At 36.9% G+C, this 26,128-nt stretch overlaps 1 protein-coding gene across 2 annotated transcripts in view; it reads left to right on the forward strand.

Moving 5' to 3' along the window:
- macrod2 (mono-ADP ribosylhydrolase 2) overlaps positions 1–26,128 on the forward strand; it is a 576,338-nt gene that overhangs the window by 347,822 nt on the left and 202,388 nt on the right. For both annotated transcript variants that reach the window (XM_051917527.1, XM_051917528.1), the window contains exon 6: positions 23,889–24,010. In XM_051917527.1, the coding sequence (XP_051773487.1) occupies positions 23,889–24,010 (122 nt within the window). The remainder of the gene's footprint in view (positions 1–23,888; positions 24,011–26,128) is intronic.

A 26,128-nucleotide genomic window follows, 5' to 3' on the forward strand; every position in this document is an offset into this window, starting at 1 on the left:
ACGATAAAAACAACCTTTGAGAACAAAAAAAGAGACAAAGACAGACAGTTAAAAAGTATAGCAAAGCTCATTTAATGGTGTTTGAGCAAATATAATTTGAAATAATAAAAAAAAAAAAACTTGACAGCTTGACAATTTTGTCTACTACTTTTCTCTGATCTCTTTCACTCAAAAAAACCCCAAAACTTTTTGCTCAGTCAGACATGCAATCCTGAAAAAAGATGACAAATGCTTGTTTTACGCTTTAAAGCTCAACCTTGAAAGACGAAAGAGATAACTTACTCTCAATTTACTCTAAAAATCAAATTGAGAAAGAAAAAAAGAAGAGAAAATTGAGAGGAAAGAAGTTTCTCTTGATGGGAGGATAAAGTACAGGAAATGTAGTAAGTGTGTGCGTCGAGTGCCTGAGTGCTGGGTAATGATGATGAATACAAGACATCGACTATCGTCCGAGTCCGGCTGATGAGCTGTCTCATTCATCACGTGGCTCACGGTGGACATGTGTACATGGAGGGGCGGCGGCAGTTTGTTTTGATTAGCCACATAATTAAAGTGGAATGACAGTCAATGAAGAAGCAAATTGAATGATAGTCTTGTGGTGATTGTAGATGACAAGTTGACTGAGTCGCTGGAGCGTTGATGGCGCTGGGAGAATGTTCTAGATTCAGGAGACGCCGTGGGGCTCCCGTCTCCTCACCCGTGACACTGATGGTATCACTGTCCAGGTTGATGGGGAAAAGACAGGGATCTTTTTTTCCCCCTTGTCTTAATCGACTCATTTCTGCTCTCATGAAGCAAGACAGTCTACTTTCCTGATGCTCATCTCTCACTCTCTCTTTCCTCCCCTTTTCTCACACTATATCTTTATCTCTATATTTCTGTTTCTCATTCCTCTTGAGTGATAGGGTTCAATTGTAATATATATACACACACATACATATATATATATATATATATATATATATATATATATATATACACACATACATATGAGTAGTTCTTTTCTGCTATAGCTGTGAAAGAATTGCTCATCTCAATGAAACCAATTCCAATTTGGTTTAAATGATTCATTAGTGATTCAGTCTGAATTTAAATGATTTTTGAAAATCCTTTAATTCTTTTCCAGTGATGGTCACGGAAAAGCCATTAAAACTTGGTCAAATGCTGTTAGGAAGCTTGTAATTTTGGCGTAGAGCATACTAGAGCATACTAACACAAAACATAGTGCTTACAGAGAATAAAAAAAAATATTAAATAAAAAAGGAAATTTAATGTTGAATGAATGAAATGTTCCATCTGAAGCACTTTAGAACAGATTGAAAGAAGAGCCACTCAGACTTTTATTGGATGCTTCCCGTTATGATCACGCTAATCTTTTGATCGAATCCAGACCAGGAATTTTCGGCTTATCTGTTCAGTTCATCCAGTTCTCACTGCAGTGGATTGAAGCTGCAGGATGTGCAATCCTAACATCATAAAGTGTAATGAGTTATTTTACGCAGGGTCTGATAAATGCTGCTGTGTGTTGGAGGGAGTGGATGATGATGATGATGGGAATGACATTCCGTGTCCTTTGAGGAGAAGGGAGTGCTAGTCCTTCCCTCACGGTAATGATTTTCACGCTCGTGGAGATGAGATTTTTGATTTAATGTTTATTTGCTATTTGTGGACTTTATGATTGTAGTCTCACATCATGTTACTTCTATTTTGTTTTGACTGTTGTGTCATAAATTTATTTTATGTGTGTTTGCGTAGATCCTGAAAGGTTTTCACATGGGACTGTGGGTTAGTATAAGCGTAAACCATCTGCTTTGAAGAATATCGATGTTGCTGTTTTACTCTACTGTTCAAAAGTTTGGGGTCTGTACATTATATATACTGTGTGTGTGTGTGTGTGTGTGTGTGTGTGTATATATGAAACATATCACTATGTTTATGGTACTTTTAATATGTTTGTGTGTCATTTTGAAGCTTGAAAGCCCATGATCACTATCTGCTTCCATTGTATGGCAAAAACATCATGAACATTCTGCAAAACATCTCCTTTCATGTTCCACAGAACAAAGGTATACAGTTTTAGAATGTCATATAATGACCCTTTTTATTTTTGTGTGAACTATACCTTTAATTATAGTCAAAATTATTTTGAGAAGATTTACTATATTGAGAAGATTTACTGTAAGGTTCTCTTCTTAGCCAGAAAGTGATTTGCACATCCTTTAATTGCTGGTGATAACTAAACATTTCAGGCACGTGGCACGTTTTGTTGAGTAACGGCTCGCGTTAATCTTTGGACTAGCCGCATCTTCCTTCATCAATTCAGCATTTAGAGCATCTTAATTGAAATGGCTGCTAATTTATTGAGTGAAAAGAGCCTCTTCTGTCTCATCAGATTTCCACAGCTGTTTCTTAAATGAACGAGGAACCATGTTTACTGAGTGACAACCTGAATTCGCTTCATATTAGCTTCATCCTCTCTGAATATTTAGAATGTTTTAATATAACATAAAAGTGATATACAAGGAAAATAAATAGGTTTGCGAAGCCTTATAACACCATGCTAAACCAAAAGACAGATATGGGTGAACGTCCGTCTCTGAAAACCCGTGATTTCAGCCAATTGAATTCACAACAGAAAAGAATATTAACAAGGCACTGCGCAAACCCCCGTCAACGTTGTTAAATTCAATCTCTCTTTCTCAGAGTGCCGCAGGCCAGAGCAGATTTCTGTCTTGCCATCCCTGTGTGTGATCAGAAGTGGCCTTGGCATCGCAGCATGATCATTTACAGCGCGGCGAGCTTTACCGGCTGAAACTGACACACAGAGTGGAGAACCCACCAACCCACAGCGCTATGAAAATGAAACGCAAAACATAAGATTGGAAGTTTAAAAAATGAGAGGGAGGAGTGAGATAGAGACGTCAGCTGCTGTGGCTGATGTCAGAGAAAGACCCTGTATTTCTGAATGAAGCGAGAGTGAGCAGATGCAGACAGAAAAATCCATTCCACTGAAAAATCACATAGTGTACTTTTTTATATGGTCAATTTCTGCAGCCTACCTCTTCAAACGAAATTGCAAAAATAATGATTCTTTTCAAACATACGGAAGCCCAGTGACTCTATATAATTAAGATGAATAGAACACAAGTCAAGAAAAATAATACAATTGCATGGAAGTTTCTGTATGTTTGGAATACAGTTGAGTGATATATATGTTTTATTCACAATATATTCATGATTAATTTCTGGTCATATACAATAAAATAACAAGTAGAACAGAATCTTTTAAAGCTACTAAGTGAATAAATCAGTTTCAGTGAATCGATTAAAATCTCTAATGAAACTGTGCCAACGCTCAATCATAACATTTTCTTATATTAAGATGTTTTATTAAAAATATAGGTAGGCAAACATGTCTGTTTATTATTTATTGTTATATTGGTGCATATAAATGCAAATAATGGAAGAGCGGAGATGTGTCTTGACATGCTTGCACTAGATTTGCACTCTATTTTAGTTTTTTTTTTTTTTTTTTACTTGGCAAAAATGGCTGTTTGGTTCCTTTGATTTTAAAAGAAAATCACCCTTTACAATCATTTTAGAGCCAATGCATAACTATTAATAGTATATGTTTAATATCCTCAAAAGGCTGAGAAGTATTGAGATTTGTTTTAGTTATATCTGACAGTCCTAGTTGTGGTGTTTAGTTGTGTTGTTTTTGCAGATCTGGACAGTTGGTCCACTCCTTATGACTTCCATAAGCCAATCAGTATGGTTGTTAAAATGCCTTTCTGCTGCCTTCATCTCGTAACTTTCAATCTACAAATTATAAATTTACCCAATGATTATACCTTTTGTAGAATGTTTTGCAATATGAGGCATCTGAGCTGTGTCCAGAGCCGTCACAGCTCATGCTCAGCTTATTGCTGGTGAGCAGGATAATGGAATAAGCATGTAAGCGTGGACGTGCATGTTTTATTCAAGGATCAGGTCACCTATTTCTAAGATTCACAATGCTTTTCAGCACTATTCATTTCAGGCATGTAACACTCCACTGAAGTGAAATGATGGGAAACCTTTAAAAAGAATATCATAAAACTTTTTATTTATTTTTTCCATTCTTGTTGAATTAATTTTAGGCAAATAACTCTTAAGTTGGAAGTTTACCTTGCCAATCTCTCTCTGTCTCTCTCTTTCATTACTTAAAATTGATGATAATTTTCTTTGATTAAAGGGTTTGGTAAAACAATGGAGGTTGTGTGTGAGGAATGCTGATCTTTCTCAGATGGGGTCATGTTTCTTTAGGTGGATTCTTGATTTGCTCAGGCAGTTACCTTAATCTTCTCCTTTGTCCTCCTGATTACGGCTACAGTCCATACAGGCGACTAATTTTATTAAGGTATTATTAGCCATGTTCATAATCGATCACTGCACAATTGGCGGCGTTCATCCCAACTGGAATGTTGACGTCATTTGCATTATTAAACTCATGTTTGTTGAGGCTACAGGGGGTTGAAAAGACGAAAAATAAAACCATTAGCAGGGTGACAGTTTCACGCTCCCTGGCATTTATATGGCAGCTTCCTGTTAAGACAGGATCCGCTTCACTCGGTGTCAGACTCTGCCACATTAAACCCATTAAAGGCTATGAAAATTAAAAGGCAACTTCACAATTCATTTCATTTGTTAATTAAACAATTATCACTTTTCTACATTTAGACTGGTCTATTGAATAATGTTCTATCAAAGAGTTATCAAAGTCATATCCCCCAGGATGCACTGCACTTAAAGAAGGATGATTATATTCTCAGAGAACTCGTCCTGTTCACAAAATGCAGTATCCATTGCTATAGTAGAGTTTTGTTATCCAGGCTAAGTAAGTTATTTATCAGATCACTAATGTTAGTGTTCAGTACTACACTACACTGTGAGGGCTGTTGGAGGAGCAGTCAGTGTTTAGTAATGGTAAATATTTGATGTGCTGTGCTGGTGGTGTGCAGTGCCGGTGGGTGTTTCTGTGGAGGCAGTGTCTCCCTGTGGACAGTCTGATCAGTGCCAGTCCAACAGCTGCTGCATGACCGACCACTGTGTGTGTGTGTGTATCATAGAATATCATAGACGCTTGGAAATGTTTTATTCAGAAACTTTATTTTTCATATATATAGTTTTTTAAAAAGGCATCTGAAATAATAAAGTGCAATGTAGTGCAAAAATATATTTTTTTTTTTTATATTTCGATACTGAAATATCTGCTTCCAATACTCATTTTCCACAGAATAGTTACACGATACCAGCTGCACTTTCTCGGTCTCTCATCTCTCTGACAGCGAGTTGACACACAAACCCGCCTCCCCTTACTAAATTACTTCCATTTGCTCACTCATTCGGATGAATATTGTTTGTGCTAAATGTTAAATTTACTCATTCCACAGATTTTGTACTCACACCCAAAGTGTGCACACATAAAGCCGCCTCTCAGTACTAAATCGAGTTCTTTTTAGCTGCTTATTGCTCTTAAACAGTCAAATACACATAAAATAATGTCAAAATGCTGGTCTTGGCGAGTATTCACATAAACACAGTCAGTTATGTTTTAAGTGAACGTAAACAGTTAAAGAAAACACATGTGTAACAGAGTAATGGATCAGTTCGTCAGGTCTTAAAGTGACAGCATCCTAATATACCTGCTGCCAAATTATGAGATAATATTAAAAATATCTAAATGGCAGCTTTTCCCCATGGTGTTGATGTCAAAATTGTGGACAGTAAAAATGCTGAGTGGCTAGTAAACCAGTAGCCACAGTGGCTGGAGAGCAAAAAAGTTAATGTCAAGCCTTATATATATATATATATATATATGTATATGTATATGTATGTGTGTGTGTATGTATGTGTATATATATATATATATATATATATATATATATATATATATATATATATATATATATATATACATATACACAACTCTTGACATTAACGTTTGTGTGTGTGTGTGTGTGTGTGTGTGTGTGTGTGTATACATATACAACACACACACACACAGTTGTTAATGTAACACTTTACAATAAGGTCTTATTTGTAAACATTATCTAACATAAACCAACAATGAACTATATATATTTTTAAAGCATTGATTACATTTGTTAATGTTAGTGAAAAATATAATTGTTCACTGTTTGTTCATGTTAGTTCACAGTGCATTAGCTAATGTTAACAAATACAACTTTTGATTTGATGTTGAAATTAACATTGACTAAGATTAATAAATGCTGTAGAAGTATTGTTCATTCTTAGTTCATGTTAACTAAAGTTAACAAAGTTCTTATTGTAAAGTGTTGCTGTAAATACTTTGGCGTGTTCAGACAGCTCATTACCACTGGTCTGCAGTCAACATAATAAACATGTAAAAAAATTTGCTTTATACAAGCGCCTCGTCCTCTGTCTTTCAAATGGTATGGTGGGCTTAAAGGAATAGACTTGTGTCTTTGTGTTCCCTCATTAGCCTTGTGGTCTGTTGGGAGTGCTTTTTCCAGAACAGCTTGTTGTAGCAGAGTTCTCTTCCTGTACTAATCTCAAATGCAGACGGCCCTCATCTCTGCCTGTTTATTTATGATAATGCCCCTGTGTCTCAACAGGACTGGGAAAAGTTCTTTTTCATCTATGCAGATTAGCTTTTTGGCAGTCGTGTCCCGCAATTACTCAACGTTTACATCAACGTGTTTCACCCTGCCACTAATTAACAGGTGGCTTGGGAAAACATTTGGATCTGGGCTTTTAGGGTAAGCATGTCTGATCTGATTTTTGAAATGTGTGTTCCACCTCACTTTTGTCCACTACAGTAATTCATGGAAGCAGTTCAGCTGTGCAGCGTTTCAAAACAAATACATTTTTTTGAAAGAAATTAATATTTTCATTCAGCAAGGATTCAGGAAATTCATCAAAAGTGACAGTAAATTTATAATGTTACAAAAGATATCTATTTTTGGTAACACTTTAGTATAGGGAACACATATAAACTATTAACTATGACTTTTTCCTCAAACTCCTAATTTACTGCTTATTAATAGTAAGGTAGTTGTTAAGTTTAGGTATTGGGTAGGATTAAGAATGTAGAATAAGGTCATGCAGAATAAGGCATTAATATGTGCTTAATAAGTACTAATAAATAGCCAATATTCTAGTAATGTGCATACTAATAAGCAACTAGTTCAAAGACCCTAAAATAAAGTGTTACCCTATTTTTAAATAAATGCTGTTCTATCAAACTTTCTATAACTTTCTTTCGTCAAAGAATTTCCACCAAAATGTTAAGCAGCACAACTTTTTTCAACATTGATAATCATAAAATGTTTTTTGAACCTCAGTTTTTTGAATGGTGCATGTAATATTCATCTTTACTGATGAAGTTTATTAAGATTACAAAAAGGTGTTTTTCTAAAACGGTGTGGCAGAATAACTTTTTTTTTTTTTTTTTTTTTTCTTCATGTGTAGCACAAGCCAGATGCCCCAATCACACATCCTGACTCTCATTGCTATTGATACTGTACATGTGCTATTTCTGTTTCTAGACCTGCTGAACCGAGAGACACACCCAGAGACAATATGGAATTGAATTCACTGTCCCCTCAAGAATGAATGTCATGTAGTATGGTATTCTTGGCAAGTATCACTGGGACTACAGTGATATGGCTGGAAGGCAAACTGTCTGGCTTATATGTGAAGTGTTGGGGGACCTCAGTGAAGAGTTATGATGTGAATATGCACAGACAGTCTGTGAGAGAAGTTGCTGTTCTATTAGTGGCCTTGATCTTTCCTCCTCTCTCTCTCTCTCTCTCTCTCTCTCTCTCTCTCTCTCTCTCTCTCTCTCTCTCTCTCTTCTCCCTCTAGATAGTATTGATTTTGATATTCAAAGGAGATATGGGAAAGAAGTTAACGAGAGAGAGACACAGGCGATGTTGTTAGTTGTTAAATAGAGTGAATTTGACATTGTGGAACACAAGGCACAAAACATTAATATGAGATTTTAATGTAACCAGGCACCAGCCAGTCAGCATGACAGCCAAACAACTATGAGATTAAATATATCAGCTAAACAGCATTAACATAAAACTGACTGAAACCAAATGTAGTAGGTTAATGAATAATAGTTATAATGCATAGACTTATGCATTGAGAATGCACATTTTTAGCTCATTGTTGTCAGCATCTTAGATTTTTTAGGGCAACAAATGCCCTCTGAAATAGGATAGGACTGTAAAGTCTTAAGTGACCACTTTGCTTGTTTTTTGTGATGTTAAGGAGCGGATAAATCAGATGAGAACATACATTTGTTCTCTGTACAATGAAAGTGAATGTTAACCACCTGGTCTCTGGTATCCATTCACTTTAATTGAATGGAAAAAGGTAGCTTGGACATTGCACTAAACATTTTCATCTGTCCAAACATAGTATATGGACTTGAGATATTTTGTCATGTGATTATGCTCTTATTATGAGAGTTTAGTACTTGTATTTCCACCTAATGCTTGTAGTAGTAGTTACAGTATCATATTGTTATATCAGATAAAGATCTAAACAGCCTCTGTTCTGTACTAACTATATTTAATCGAATTTGCATGATGCTAAATAGTCATAAACATAATAGATTTTCCTTTGAGTGTTCCAGCTCCTTTGAAAATCCCCCACACCTTTGTTCTTGCTCCTAATCCAGGTCCATGAATTATCATTAAGGAAAACCCTAATCCCTTTTGAAAGAAGCATAAATTAATGCACTAACAACTGTGTCCATATTAAAGTAATTGCCATTTACTTTACAAATTGTATGTGCACCAATAAGGATAAAAAAGGATGATTTCTTAAGCGAGAGCCACAATCAACAAGAGAACCGTGACAGAACTCTGTCACCATGACAACAAGGGTTTGATCAGGTTGGGCCTGAGTGGGTGTGTTCATTTTCGTTTTGTAATCTTTGATAACAAACATGCAAGTGGCAGCTAAGTGTGTGATGGTGGAGAGAGACTCTCTTTCCAGTGAGCGGGTACAGGGCAGAAGCGTGGCTTGCTTTAACTGCTTGAGCCCCACAGGGCTCTGTCCTCCCTCCTGTTAGTTTTATTCACTCACAGCTGTGTGAAACCAGCCTGCCTGATAGAGGTAGGTAGAGGAGTTGAACCTCATGGCTGATTACGCTGAATTCTATTACCACTCATCCATGAAGCAAATTATAAGGACAACCCACCGGTCCTGCGCGCCCCACTGACGTCTCTTGCCTGCCGACTTGATTTAAACTAGACTGTAACAGGAAAAAAAAAAAAAAAAAAATAGGTAGGTAGATATTATATATATAATATTTTTACAATTTAAAATAACTGTTCTCTTTTTTAATATATTTAAAAATGTAATTTATTTCTGTGTTGGCAAAGCTGAATTTTCAGCATTTTCAGCATGTTTTCAAAAGAACAGCATTTATCTCACATATAAAGCTTTTGCAACATTATAAACGGGTGCACATAACTTTTTTGGTCTGGTTCTCAAGGGAGCACCTGGAGATGCTGCTTGGTACTCACACTTTACGCAGCACTCTTAACCTATAAGTTGTCATCATCACTTTCCTCCTGACTGCTCTCCTCACTATCTTCTTTTCTCTCGAACATGGTAGATGATGATGATGTTTTGTTTTTATTTTCTTAACATTAATGACACAGACAACAGCAGGAATATTAGGCTGCTGTCACTTTAAGACCGAATGCGCGGACCGAATATACAGACATCCGGTTTCATTCTCAACCGTTCTCTTATGACATAACCGAGAGAATACTTGCCGAGACGGGTATTTTGATAAAATTTTGTTTGTATGTGTCTGTTCAAGCGGAAGTAAACGTGAAAGAAATTAATTTGGTGTTCAAGCGCTGTCTGAAAGCCTCTCTCTCTCTGTGCGTGCACGCGCTTTGGGCGTGTGAGGCGCGTGAATCCCGATTTTTGACTCTTCTTCCGCATTTAAAATCGTTTGAATGTATAAATTGGCAAGACAAAACATGTCCAAATGATAAACTTTCACATTATGATGGTTAAACTTAGCAGTTAATCCACGAATCACATGCATGCCGAACCGCGGGGCCTGGTCCGTATGGATCATGGATCAACTGCGATTGATATCTTACCAGAGATGAAGAAAATTTCTACTCCTGTAAGTAAACGTGTCCCTGTCCCCAAAAATGTTGGTTATCAAAAGCGCTTCCCTCAACGTTTTCTGGTACGCATCATTTATTTTTACCACACATGCACACCTGCGCACCAGTTATGTGCACCCCTGATTATCAATATCTATAATGTCACTTTTGATCAATTTAATGCATCCTTGCTGAATAAAAGTATTAATTTCTTTAATTTCTGAAAGATCATGTGACACCGAAGACTGGAGTAATGATGCTGAAAATTCAGCTTTGCCATCACAGAAATAAATTGCATTTTAAAATATATTCAAATAGAAAACAGTTATTTTAAATTGTAAAAATATTTTACAATATTACTGTTTTTGCTGTATTTTGAATCAAATAAATGAAGCTTTGGTGAGCAGAAGAGACTTTTTTTTCATTAAAAAATCTTACCATTCAAAAACTTTTGACTAGAAGTGTGTATTAAATAAATGTAGATATTTGTATTTATTTATACTTGTATATTTGTTTAATAATACCTTAGATATTCGGTAAATATTGCATTTTATATAACCAGCATCTACTGCTCAAAGAAGTAGATTTATGAAAGTCACGTGTCAGATGTGTATTTTTCATGTTATGATGATTGACTGGCAATCAATAATAACACGTCTCGTCAGTGTTGAGCCGGCTGTCTATTTTAAGTGTGAAAGATGGGACTAGCTGTCACATCTGCTCATGCATGGCGTTATTTCATGTTTCAGACTATTTTACACACCCATCTTCCCTTCTCCATTGAATCAATACACTTTTCTTTGTGTATACCACTGCCACACTGCTTGTGTGCTCGTGTCTCTGCACGCAGTGTTACTGTTCCAGTCATTTTGCAACTCTGATTTTCAAAATACCCTTAATTCTCTGGGGGGTTGTTCGTTTTTGAAGGTGCTAATTGCAGTCTGGCTACAGCTTATATAAACAACCACATTTGTGTTGTGGTAAGTGATTTGTTTTGAAAGATATTAAAGAAATGCAGGACCTGTTACAGATCCATGGAATTCTGGGACTCAATTTTCCTTCCTGCATAAAACAGAGCAGTAAAATTGTCTAACAGTACCTTTTACGATCAGGATTTAGGCCTATTAAGAACATGATTATTGGCATTATTAAAAGCTGCTTTTGCTGGTTCATTGGTTTCTGCTTCACAATCAGGATGTTAAGTGCAAAGGAAATGCAGTGTCTGTTTTAGAGGATACAGAGCACTGAGTAGTTGGCGGTGTGCTCGTACAACACATGGCAACATTTAACCTCCCCCTAGATTCAGGTCAACCATTCCATGGTTTAACATGGAAAGCCTTACATGAGCTGTCATGCCTAATCCATTCTGCTGAAGAAATCTGCCATTAAAGCCAGGCTATTTAGGAAAAACCAAAGCTTCTCATCTTCCTTTAAGAGATCAACTATCTGATGTCATGGCCAAAATATGTGCATTCCTAAAGAACTGAGATCTATAAATCTATAATAAATGTAACAGCCAAAACAACTTTTTTATTATTTTTTATTTTATTTTATTTTATTTTCACCTATACAGTCAAACCAAAAATTATTCAGATATTTTTTTTGATATTTTTTATATATTTTTACTAGTGGGTGCAGGACACTATAGTTCATTTATGTAAGTGAGGATAGCAAACTGTGACATACAGTATAATACCCAAAAATTCTTCATACAATGGACTACCAGTAAAATTTATAACAATTTGGAACCAAAAATTATTCAGACACTTTGACCTGACCATGTTTTACTTAAGTGTTATCTGACATAATTAAGATTATTTTTTTCTGACACAGTTTAACTCTGAGATCTTGTCATATTTTATTACCCTTTTTTTAAACTATAGTGAATAAACTGTATTAATTAATGAAATGTTCTTCAAGGTGTCTGAATAAATTTTGGTTTGACTGTACATTGTTATTAAAGATCAAGGAGTATTCAGTCATGTTGAGATCATATGACCATTTTGTACTACTCATTTGAGTATTTTAACCATTATTTGACTCTCCTTTCTTATTTATTGTTTGGATTAGCTCTTTCTTGTTAACCATATGTAGTGCTACAGTTGTCTTAGCTTCACAGTCAGGTTTTACAAATCAAATCCTGCATGTGGCTTGGATTGGCTGTCCTCTTTGAGAGTTAACAGAAAAAAAAAAAAAAAAATGCTGAAAAATGAAATGATTTCATGCTGTGAGAAAAGCCTTTTGTTGACAATGTCTTGGTGTAGATGTGAACACAGTGAAATGGTTTTAGAATGTTTCTTAGGGTGCCTGAAATGGTTGAACAGAGATACAAAGTCAAATATTATCAAACAGAATGTGTCTGTGCACACGCTCCTCTAATACGCCAACAATCCAGTCAGCAAGTTAGCAGTCTCTGTTAACCCATTACGTGCTGTGATGGCTGACTTCACTTCACAACTTGCATTGAAAGTCATTACGTGCTTTGTTGATTCTTAAGTGCAAAGATAATTGCACCAAGTAGGATGAAAGTACTTTGATTATTGTCTGCCGGTTCCTCTGAATTCTAATAGATCTAATTTTGCCTTTCCAATCCATCATCTGAGCCTCATTTCTCTCCCAAATTAACTAAGCTTTAAATGCACCACGATGAATGAGCAGGTGCCCCCTTAAAAGTAATGATAGTGTAAAATGTAATAAGTTGTGTTAATGTGCCAAAGTAGCATTAGCTTTGAAAATCCTTTGTGTTTTTCAGTGCGTTTGTTGTTTCTCATTGCTACATCACTGTCACCTGCCTCAAGATCCTGTATTTCTCCTGAGCTTTTATCTGTCTGCTCTCAAGCACGAGGTTGCAGGTGGAGTTTGGATTGTGGATTCAGTGGAAGTGCCTGTCTGCCCTGTCATTGTTTAATCTGCTGTTGGGATATCTTAATTAGCCTTCATTCTCATTCTCTCAGAAGTGTGCTCTAGTTCATCAGGGACCTGGGCCCAAGAGTTGGTGCGGTCCCTAACCACAACTGTCATCAAAATAGAGACATGGAGGTCATCAAAACAAGCACTGAGCTTAATTATTTACTATGCTCATCTTAGAGCAAATGAAAAGGTGTTCAGAATATCTTAAGTTATGTTGTATGATAAAGGAATATATTCATTAAACTTTTAATTACAAAATGTACAAAAATCTGATCTTTCCACCTTTCTTTAAAGAAATTGTTTTTTTTTCTTCTTCTATGGAATACTTTTTTTTTTTTAATTTTTATCGAAAAAATGATGAGTCGGACAATGATGGAGAGACTCAAGAAGAAGTGACAACATGTAGAATGCAACAGGACGTTTCTGAATGTTAGTTGATGAATTTATGGAGCTGATGTGGACTATCTTACTCATTGTGATTAGCATACTCTGTCATGATAATCTATAAATCGCTCGTGTGTGAACTGTTGTAAGATCCTACAGAGCCAGAGAATATATGCTGCATGAAGACAGAACAGTTATAGTTTAGTTTAATTATGGTTATAACTTATGTTGTCATCTTGCTTTTATGACATGCTATTGCATTTGTGTTATGTACTGTATTGCAACAACATGGCGTCACCCATTTGTTGCATGTTCTCAGGGGCAGGGTTTATGTAAATTTTAGGGTTAGTGATGTCACTAACCCGGGAAGAAGCTTGTTGTAGTCCCTACCATCCGTTTGTTGTAGTCCTTAAAAAGCGTTTTCTTTAAAAGAAAATATCTCTCATTGCATTGAACTTTGAGTATTGTAACTTTGCAGAAGTTGTTTATGCTCAATCAGCAACATTACACACTAACTAAAGTTAAAAAAGTAAAATCATAATCAGCCACCCCTTTAATTTCTCAAAAAAAAAAAAAAAAAATTACTGACCCCAAACTTTTGAACAGTATTGTATATTCAGAGTCTTCAAGTCATGTGAAATCTCTATGAGAAATTTAAATCTTTTTTTTTATTTTTTTATTTTTTTATTTTTTTTTTATAACAGATCTAAAATCTAATATTGCACATATGGTGCATGCTTGCCTTTATGATGTTTGGTTACCAAACATTCAAGAAACAACATTTGATGATGTTGACATCAAACATGTCATATGAATAATGACTGATTTCCATCAATTTCATCATACAAAGCTATTGAATGGCTTCAGAAGACTTATAATATGCAGGTCGATGACAAAAAGAAAAAAAAGTCCACGGTCACTATGAACTGTTGTTTGAAAGAAATGACCATGTTTTGAAAAGTAATTAATGACAGAATGTTCATTTAAAGGAGAATGATTTATTTAATCAGCCTTTGTTGACATTGTTTTCAGCACAGAGAATAATATTTGTGTGGGAAAGTCTAGAAATAGCAATCATAGACAATGTGCGAGTTCTGCCTAAGCAGCTCGCACATCTAAATAAGGTTTCTCGTCTCTTTGATGTGCGCACGTCCCTTTGGTGGTGCATCTTTTGCTACAAAGGGGCTGTAAGAACAGAAGCCGTGCTAGTCTCCCCCAAGCCGGCTGTTTGAAGGTGACGTTTGATGTACCTCACGATCAATCCTGACGCCAGCTGCCATACCTGTCGCACACTGTGGCGGTAAAGGAGGAAACGTGGGAACGGGGCTGTGTCGAACGAACGATCTGTCCTGCCTCTGTAGAGCTTTGAAAAACGCAGCCCATCAAAGCGACGGACGGGAGGCCCTCCTGCTGAAGTTCTCACCCTTGTTTTCACCCACCTCACTTTCTTTTTTTTTTTTCTTCCAAAACCTCTCAGTTTGCTTTGGCTTTCATTTAGGTTAAATTCACACATCAAAGGATCCAATAGGCGAACGTTAAATCGATCTCAGACGATGTTTTCAGAGAGCCCGGATGGCTCGCATTATCATTGTGAGTATAAACAAAACATGTGGTTCAGGTTTCGGTTGGACGGTGCTGTTAACATATATGTTAAAAGCAGATATAATGCCTCGAGATAAACTGAGTGCAGTGCTAGAATGTTGAAACCGTATATCTTTTCTGGTCTCCATCCTCCCCACAGAGTTTCCAGCAAGAATGGAGAGGAAGTCAGCCCTCCTAGCGTAGCACCGGGAGACCCTGCTTTTCATTATTAATGGCTGTTGACGGTAGCCCATGGGCGGTGGCTTGTGTCCGTTGGAATAAGATAAGTCCCCGCTGCCCGCACCCCTGTCCTTATGGCGGCCGCCGCATATAAAACAGTCTCTCAGCTCGCTTGATTAGAGCAAGGCATTGAAGAGAAGAAATGCTTGAGAGGTCAGTCGAGTAAAGTGAGCAAAAAGGCATCCATATTCAGAGCCCATGCTGTACGCTCTCCCTGGGCCCATTCTCTTATGTAAGTGCCCTTGACAGACTCATTGTGAAGTGATTGTATGCATTATTCCCGTTGATTGAGTTGAGGTGCGGGGCAGACACATCTTCCTGAGGGTGATTGCTCACCACACCTTGTGAGCCTCTCCTTTTTTCAGTGTTCTTATCTGCTCTTCCCCTTAAAAGAATCCTTGACGGCTGTACGGAGAGACGTTTTTCCCTCCTTTCCATTCTTACTTCTTTCAGCATTGACAAGTTTGAGATGACAGCGAGTTTCTCTTTTGCTTTGTATGTGTCTGTATTTTTATTTATTTATTACCAGCTATTTGGTTGTTGAAATCTATGCAAATGAAATTCCACACTGCTAAGTAATAACAGAACTGAGAAAAAAGGAGGGATGTCCCCTTTACACAAAAGATGTTATAAGTGAAGCTGTGTTCATTTGCATGACTAAGCTATGGCAGTTGTTTGAACGCTTTAGTTCAATCCAAACAACGCTGTCAGCTAATGGCCGGAGAGGAGGCCTGAACAATAGTTCCATACACCTTTGTATTATTGAGTATTAATATGCATGGTTCTATGTTACAAGTTGCATTATCTGTGTGCATCAATTTGTGGCTGGAACATGAATAGAATAGTAAGTATGTAGACTGTAGACGTGCAGGATGACATTAACAATCGTTATGGTTAAATGGACTTCAATAGTAGATCAAATTGTAAACGTTCAACACTTTTGGGTTATTCTAACACCCCAGAAAAGAGCTGGTTTACATTTAGTTTTAAACTAATTAATTTAAATCAATTTACTACCATTCAAAATGTGGTCAGTAACAATTTTTAATGTTTTTGAATGAAGTATCTTATGGTCACCAAGGCTGCCTTTGACAGTAAAAACAATAATATTGTGACACATTATTACTTAATTATTAATTATTCATTTATGAATTTTATTTAATAATTTAAAATGTTTTCTATTTTAATATATTTTAAAATGTAATTTACTTACAAGGCCTAAAACTAAATTTTTGCCACACCTGCCAAAGGCTGGTAGTCTCGCATAGACAGACCTTCAGATCGACGGCAGAAGGTCTGGACTCTATCACAGCTTTCATTGGCCAGGGACCACCCTTGAGGTCGTTTGACTGACACAGATCTGTCAAAGTACAGACTTCAGTATCTATCGGTACTGAAATTTTAAAAATGTGACGCTTTGTGGTCTGTTGAGCGGATTTGTAAACACCTCTGATTGGCCGTTGTGTTGATGCGCTTATCTTATGTGATTGGCTACAATGATCAACGCACGGCAGCGTTCGAAAACACACGGAAGTGTTTGAATTTGAAAGCGTTTTGAAAGCAGGCGTCTATCAGTGGACAGTGTCCTACTTTTGACAACTCTAGACTGACATGTAATGCAACCAATTACAGTTAATTTTGTTCTGCGTCATGTTTAGTGGCGTGAAAATGTAAAGTCGATGTCTCTACAATAACAGACCGGCGTGCATCTAATCAATTATTCAAGAACGTTGTGCAAATTTAATGGACATCCTGTAGAATTCAACCAACCAGATGTCGACTTCGAAAATCCTGAAGTGTTTCTAGTTAAGTGTGCCATATGCATCAGATGTTCAGCCAGCCAACAGTCTGTGGGCGTGATGTCTGAGGCTAAGACTAAATGGCTGGTGACTTAAGAAAATTTACCAGCTATAAATATTTTTTTTTTTACCAGCCATGAAAATTATGACACCAAATTTTTTAGATACCAGTGAAAATTCACAATTCTCTATTCCAATTTCGATACCTCAGCTAAAACTACTAGCCTAATATAAATGTAAAACATTAAGACAAGTAAACAGACAGTAATAAAATAAGAACAAATAATCAAATTACAAGCAAAAGCACAATTATATAAAGTAGAACAAAGATACAAATTAAATGAACAGTACTTTTCAAGTAGGTTTTTCAGGTTGAACAGTTTCAGGTACTGTAATTTAAATTTAAGTAATCAAATGTAAAATAGCACCGCATAATCTTCCCTGTATAAATTAAACAGTTTCATCCTTATGGAAGTTAAAAAAGTTATTCAGTCAAGAGCAGTGAGGTTTTTTTTTTTTTTTTTTTTTTTGTCCTTTGTTGTTGCTGTCACTTTAAGACTAATGCACGGATCCAGTATACAGATACACATGTGTTTTCATTCTCAACGGTTTAGTTTAAGTTCACCTAAGACATAACCGACTATATTTACTAGGATACTCGCGTGACGGGCCTTTTTTTTTTTTTTTTTTTTGCAGAATGTTGTGTGAATTTGTCTCTTCAAGCACAGGAAGACGTGGAGGAGATAGATACTCAATCTAGTATTCACACTGAGATGCGGCTTTCTGGGTGCGCGCTTCAAATGTTTAAACTTCCCACACAGTGCGCAAGTAATTGCGTTCCCTTTCTTGTCTTCTTGCTCTTTACGGCATTTATATTAAAAAAAAAAAAAAAAAAAAAAAAAAAATATATATATATATATATATACACACAGTGGGTACGGAAAGTATAATACTGAATACTTAGGACCATGTGATATTTCAGTTTTTCTTTTTTAATAAATCTGCAAAAATGTCAACAATTCTGAGTTTTTCTGTCAATATGGGGTGCTGTGTGTACATTAATGAGGAAAAAAAATGAACTTAAATGATTTTAGCAAATGGCTGCAATATAACAAAGAGTGAAAAATTTAAGGGGGTCTGAATACTTTCAGTACCCACTGTATATATACACACACACATTTATTTGCTCCATGCTGTTTAAGAATAGAAACATCAATAGAGTTTTAGACTGAAACTGTTTGTACTGTATTTAGAAGTAAGCCAAGCACCAGATTACTGCAGTTCATGTAAGCATAGCAATTGTTAATGGAGAGAGATTCTGCAATCACTGTTGAACATGTACCTTCACAGGGTTCATTCAGCGGTCAGCACTCCAAATGCAACCATAGAGAAAAAACACTTCCCACAAACAGAAGCGTAAAGAAACAATCACAGGTATCGCTCAGTCAGAATAATGGCTCTTTCCCCCCATCCTCACTGGTGAGTGCTGGTCAGTCTACCTGGCTAAATATCTTTATGAGGTGAATTATACGACCACCTCAGTGCCTCAAGTGGGAAATTACAGTAGATAAGTCAAATGGAAATGGTTGAGAAAAAAAGGCAGCCAGGAAAGCTCATCAGCTACGGGTTATGATTGCCAGTTTATCTCCAGGGCATAGTGGACTTCCTTACTAAAGCAGAGTCCATGACCTGCCAGTAACCCTGAACACACACATAAACACTTTTCTGTGAATTCAAAGGTTGGTCTGTCCACGTTTTTGCTCATTTTGATGGTTCCTTTTTCAAATATTTGACAATGGCAACAGTTTGCACAATAATCACGCTTTTCCAACCATGGTTATATACTTGTCTGAAAGGGTCTATTTTGTCCCATGCTCCTCCAATAACATTTGTATTCACACATACCTTCTCAAAGTTATGAGAACCAGTGATCCTCATCTCAGCTGAGAGAGCCAAGATGGTTAAAAGTGAAAATCTACATGGAGATGAAGGGAAACATCACTTGTCAATCATTGTTGTTGTTGTTGTTTTTAATGTCTCCTCCAAACGCACATATTCTCCTGGGTGTTGTTTGTTTGCCAGGTGAATGCAAAGAATAGGAATAGACCATCATAAAAGCATCTTCTTAGTGTACATTTGCATTTATTCATTCTGGAGCTAGCCAAGCAAGAATAATAATAATCTTTTGTCAACATGCCCTTATTCATGCATAAGTAAAAGTAATGATTGTTTTCATCTCAGCATTGTCTAATCGCATAGTCAAGCCGTTATTTTTTTAGACCATTTTTACAGTTGTCTCAGTCGTGTCTTGTTTTACACACCAGCAGATGAATGCTAATGCTGAATCAATACTTAACGCTTGGGGTTTTCATTTATTCTTTTTTTCTTTTTCTTTTTCTTTTTTCATTTGGCAACTGTGGTTATTTCTGTTCACAAGATTGCGGAAAAACACACACACACACACACACACATATATATATGTATTTATTTGGAATGAAAAATACCTCTTACATATTTGTATGTGTGTAGATATCATGCACACGTTGTACAACCATAGCTTTAGTTTCATGAATTCATAAATGGTCTGTTCTGGTCCTCCATCCTCTAATTGAAGGGTTGTTGCTCTAGTGGTCCGGAGGTTCATGTATTATGCATAGAAAACAACTGAGCGCAGGCTATATTATGGTCCCATCATGCTAGCAGGGTCCTGCTGGTATGGGGAGAGATGATATTTCATATAGTTACAGCCTCATTAAGGGGCCACACTCATGGCCAGAAATCACACACACACCCCAGACAGCATGCTGTTTAAGCAACACTGCTGATGTAGCCATGACCCTAGAGATCACCACAGCGAGTATTGTCTTGTCTCATTGTCATTATGTGATATAAGTGCTATAAGCCTCAAAACAACATGCGGTACACTGTTCTGAGTGAAGCAAAATAAATATGCCTTGATTTTGTCTCAGGAGAGTTTCCCAACGACCCATCATTTTTCTGTAGGTAATCGATGTGCAAATATTGCATTGAAAGTGTTGTCAAATTAAAGGCACAAACCCTTATTAATCTTTAATATGCCATTAAGTGAGGTTTTCGGATTTTGTGCTTTAAGGTCACCTAATGAATACTGTGATGGATGTTTTATAATTTGCTTAAGCATTATTTGTGTCCCCCATAACGTTGTCTGCATGTCTTCCTTAGAAATTTCCCATTTTAAGAGAGAGAGAAGCTACTGAAATGTGTCTGTCTGTGTAAACCCTGAAAGGCAGCTTGTCATTGGTGGACTGAAATGAAAACTGGTGAGAACACATCAATAATTGACTGAGCTTTTATTCATAAAGAACAGGATTATGTAATGAGAAAAGCTCTCAGGCTCCCCCTCACACTCCCAGCTCTCATTTGCCGAACCACTAAAGATAGAAATCTTTGACTGAATAATGCAAACATGCTCCTTGTTCCCAAACCTTTCTGTACACATACTTTAGCTGAACAGATGTGTACAGGAAATAGTCATTTATACATATCACATCTCTGTACATTTATTATGACAACATTAACAACTGATCTTTGGTTATGGTACAGCAACTCTTTACAAAAGACAGAGATGATTACAATAAAAACATGACATTACGATAAACAAGAGAGAGAATATCTGTCTGTCCGTCCATCCGTCCACACATTTAGATGTATTTAAAGGGTGTACTTCTCTGTTTCTTTTTTCTCTAATTTGTCATTAGCAATGAGCCAGTACATTATATTTAGATCAGATTTGAATTAGCAGGAAATTTCAGCTCATTCATCCTTGTGCATATTTACATCACGACTGTAAGCTAATAAAGCTAAGCTAAGTGCCTGTACAAACGGAGACACGTTTAGATGTATATGTAAAAATTTTGTATCGTATCAGCGTTTCGTCCAGACGAATCCGGCATTTTGGGAGCGTGAAACCACTATTTTTTGATAAAGAGAAGGGTCCCAGAGTGGATAAATCTGAAAACGTCACACTTGCTTTTTCGTGTGTACAGCCAATCCGTATATTTTGTGAAACGAGGATCTCATCACCCCATGTCTCAACCCTAGTCAGACAGCGCTACATCATATAACAGCAACAACAACAATGGAGGACTACATGCTTGTGTTTGTGCTGCAGAAGCTACTGAGCATATTAGCTTTACTATAGTAAAGCTTTATTATTAAGCATTACTAAAGTATGTATACAGCACACAAGGTTTAAGTGCAAGTCTTCTTCTCTTTTTTTTTTTTTTTTAGTGTTTCTCTGTGGCAGAATTACAGTGCCACATACTGGTCTGGCATCGTATTGAGTCGGTTTCAGTGGTTTGTGTGTACGCAGATATTGCTTGAGACGACGCCGTGTTTACAGATTGTTTTTTTTAGAACGACAAAAAGATCAGATAGGGAAAGCTCTGGCTTCGTGTGGATGTGACCTAAGGCTGTTATGATGGCAGGTGTGCTACTTACTGTACATGCTCAGACAACATATATTTAGGGCCCGAACACCGATGGTGTGAGGACCCTATTGTAATTGCTCAGTCAATTCTTCTTCTTCTCCAAAATGAATCACATTTTTGAGGGCCTAAACATGCTCGAAATCTCATGAAACTTTGCATCAGAAGTGGTGAAAATTGATATGGGTTTCAGAATTAGATCTCTCGATAGTGCCAGCTACAAAATTTCAATTAAACGCCCTTCGCGCTATGTTTCACGTACAGGTATGAAATTCGTTAGGCATATGTAACAGTCCAATACCTACAGAAAAGTCAGTGGTAGCAAAATCTGAAAACCCATCAGGAAGTGAGATATTTTGAATTTTCTCTGCAAAATTTTTGCAGTTTTTGCCATTTCCAGATAAATTTTGATATTTTGCCATGAAAGAGGAAGCTGTTGTAAGTCAGGCATACAGTGTCCGATCTGCCCCAAACTTCACATGTGTGATAAGAGTCCTGGCCTGAAGACATCTCTATGTCAATATTCAGTTAGTCATAGCGCCACCTGCTGGCAACAGTATATGGCATACTTTACACTGTAATTCACTCCCAGAAACACATTTCAATATGCCACGAAGTAACATACATACTAGAAACACGTTAAATCATGCAACACTTGGCTAAGTGCTAATGTATGCGATTTACGCCACGAAACAGGAAGCTGTTGTAACTCAGGCATACAATGTCCAATCTCCCCCAAACTTCACATGTTTGATAATAGTCCTGCCCTAAAGACATCAACATGGCAACATTCAGTAATAGTCAAAGCGCCACCTGCTGGCAGCAGGAACTGTGGTGATTCAAAATGACTGCCATATTTCTCCTCTATTTATTCGCTTAAATGAATATCGCCCACTGTTCACAGTTTTCCTAAGGCCAACGGGTGGCGGTGAGCCCGGGATGCAAGGGCTCTTTCATCGCTGCTTGCAGCTTTAATTATATATATGTTTCAAGTCATTTGTAATTCCAACCACTGCTTTTGATAGAGAGCCCATAATTTGTAGCGTACCTTTAATCTTTTGTTTATTACGTTTTATAACGTACTGTACTGTCACGTTCACTAGCCCTTTTGTAATTTCCCCTTGAATATAATAAAGCTGTAAATTAACTAGTACTGTTGTGAGAGCTAAGGCTAACAATGTGTGCCAGATTAAATTGTCTGTTCACACTGGATGCAAAAGTGATGTGTAATATAGCACAATAGCAGCCAATCAGAACATAGTTGATATTTAATATACAGTTATGGGCAGCATGGTTTGGACTTATGTGATTTCAGTATGGCTACTTAGCATGATGCAGCAGGAATTGAAACCAAGCAACTGACAAAACATCCTATCGCTTGTTGTGGTTGCACCTTAACAAAAATCCAGTTTTTCACCTGGTAATATCGCAAATACATAGATTAATAGAATAAAATAAGAGAATAATAATCTCTGAATTATGGAGAGCACTCTGTAAAGTTGGTGTGTTGACTGTCTGCTGTAAATTGCTGATCTGTAAAGGAAGTAAGGGCTACAAAAGCAACATAAACAGGCCCGGCAAAGCGACCTGTTTATTGTTATTAATTGCCCTCTGCCGCCCACCTTACAGGGCCTGGAGGAGTCAGACAGGAAGGGCTAGATTATTTCTCTCTCAGACTCATGCATAGCTTCCTTAACTCCCCTGTCATCACTGCAATGATTTAATTAAACCAGCCCGCTTCCTCAGCCTTCTCTCCTCAGACCAGCCTCGCCACTGACTGACAATCCAACACATTACTATGCACAGGCAGCAGGAGGGCGTCTACGAGCAGATATGAATATATGAATAGATAGGATAAAAGGATGGAGTAATTGATTTTCTATCTGCTCTTCCATTTCATTAACTGAATAAATGTACTTGATTTTGGGCAGTTTTTTTGGCTTGTTCAAATCAGCCCCATTGTTCCATTGTTGGTTCTTGTCATTGTTGGTTGACTCTTGTTTATGTAGCATGATAACGTTGCAGAAAAATAAGCTGTTTTGTACCCAGTAGGATTGGGAATGTGCGAATGTGTTCCCGTGATCCTCAGCAGTTCTGAAACAGTTCTATTTGTCATTCTCTTGTACGACTTGCCTTTGAAGATCTGACAAGAAGCTTTGTTTTGTTTTTGTTTGTCATGTGGGATTTGTCCTGGTGTTAAGCAGTGTCACAGTTTTAATTGGAAATTCGTGTTATCTACAGTGGCATGTATTTACATTATGAATTATACACACGGAGCTTTACGTTTTGACAGTGTACAGACATAAACTGCTCTACTTTTTCTTTTTTTCTTCTCCCAGATGTGATCCATACTGTCGGCCCAATCGCCAGAGGAAATGTGGGCCAGTCCCAAAAAGATGACCTTGAATCATGCTACAAAAACTCCCTCCAGCTGATGAAGGACAATAATTTGAGATCTGTGGTGAGTTAAGCCTTTGAAACAGTCCACTGTGACAGAGTTGACATTTTCTAAGACAGTGTTTTGAAATCTTGAGGTCAGCAATATAACAGCTTTGAAGATGATTGTACAATGATGGTGTTGCTGTTAGACACACTCCATTGTTTGCACATTTGTATTTGATGGATGGATGGTTGCAGCACAACCTATGCTGCTCTTTTTTCAGTAGGGTACAAGGAAAAAAATCAGATAAAAAGACAAACAGGCAACATTTTCTGTTGGTTTCCACATGGGCTTTAGTGAATGCCCTGTTGTGACACCCTTAGTGACTAACAGTTGCTCTTGTTGTTGTTGCAGAATTAATTCACACATTTTGCATCATGAATCAGATAAAGCCAGATGATGAACTTATTTCACACTTGGGCAGTTTTTACATTCTTTTTGTTTTGTTTTAGTCAGTCTCTGTCTTTTGATGAAAATATTTAAATTTAGTACATTTTTCATAATTTCATGTTCATTAAAATCTGCATGAAATGGAAATTCACCCTGTCTATTTTCTAAATGCATTTTATTGATCTTAATGTAAACGATTATTTTTTCTTTTTTTTTTTTTGGATCGTTCGTTGCACTTTTTAATTTTAGCCAGTTTTACCCTAAAGCGGAAAAATGCATCTAATCTTAGTCACTGAAAATGACATTTTCATCTTTAAAAGAATGCAAAATTAAACCAAATATTCAAGCATTCTTGAGTAAACTATTATACTATAGTATTTTGTGTATTTTTCATGCTTTAAATATCTATTGCCCATGTTGTAGGTGTGTTTTAATGTCGTTATGTGTACACATTCTGACTAGCATGTAAATTAGTTCAAGTTGTGCATTTGTGTTAGAGAGTTTGAAAGATTAAAAGTTGTTGATTAGAAAGTTGTAATATTACGCTTATGGTTGTGCGTTTGTTTATTGACCTCATATATAGTATGCGTTTAGGTAAATTAATTAACCGGGTAGCAAATTGCTTTACCTATGTTCAAGCAGGTCAATCCCCCAGCATTATTGACTATGACTGGATTATTTAAAACTTTTTTTTCTAGATGTTGCTCTTTCAAAAACGTCAATGCATTGTTAAAGGGGTCATGGCATGAGAAATCAAATTTGCTTTGACCTTTTGACATATAAGTCATCGTACCATTAAAACATACCATTAGATTCATAGTTTCAAATGTCCTCCTCACTATAAACAAAGCATTTATTTAATCAAGCTACAAAAACGGCTTGTTATTGTGGGATTTGTGATTTCTCGCAATTTTGGCCGAGGGAGAAACCCACAACACCCCCGGAACACGATTGCGCCCCTGCCCTCGCGGAGGTCTGTGCACGCCACTGTCATCGCACCACAGGCCACGCCCACTAGCGTTCAGTCGCTTAACGGTTGACACTTGCTTACACCAGATGTTTTAACCAGCGTTAACCAGTTGCACCGCAGACATCTCACAGGCAGGCTTATCACATTCTGTACTCACGTTCTCAACTTCAAGGTGGCAGTCCAAAACAGTGAATCTAATCACAATACAGGCAAAAGTTCACTTCAATAATGAACAAAGTGGAATCAATGAGTTTGAATTAAGGTATTTGAAAAAAACAGCACAAACAGAAAAAGAAAGTGCGGTGTATATTATTTTTCTATATGAGGCATGTTTATTCAAGCCACAAAAACAAACCTGTTGCTGAAAAATGCATAATACACAATCTCCTAGGGTGAAGTCAGTACATACATATATTTGTGAGTGACGCTGTGTTGCGGCATGGTTTTTGGAGTCGTAGTTGGGCCATGCTGGTGTGTGTACGGTTATAGAAAATAATTTGTGAACCTCTTTACATGTTGTTCTGCTAATTTTTGAGGCTCCTTTAGGGGAAGGGCTCTGATAGCGATGCAATGCAAAGTAATAAAACATAAATTATGAATCATATCCCGCCAAATTGGCTAGTGTGTTGATATGCGTTACCCACCACAGCAGTTTTTCATCTGCATTTGGCAGGTTGGCGGGTGGTAACTTCAAACCCTGGTTTCATCATATATTTTAATTAAAATCAGTTAATTATCTGATTCTAATTTTTGGTGTCGTCCTCATTAGCACTGAGGAA

Source organism: Ctenopharyngodon idella, chromosome 13 (assembly GCF_019924925.1).
Source record: "Ctenopharyngodon idella isolate HZGC_01 chromosome 13, HZGC01, whole genome shotgun sequence".
NCBI classification, from domain to species: Eukaryota; Metazoa; Chordata; class Actinopteri; order Cypriniformes; family Xenocyprididae; genus Ctenopharyngodon; species Ctenopharyngodon idella.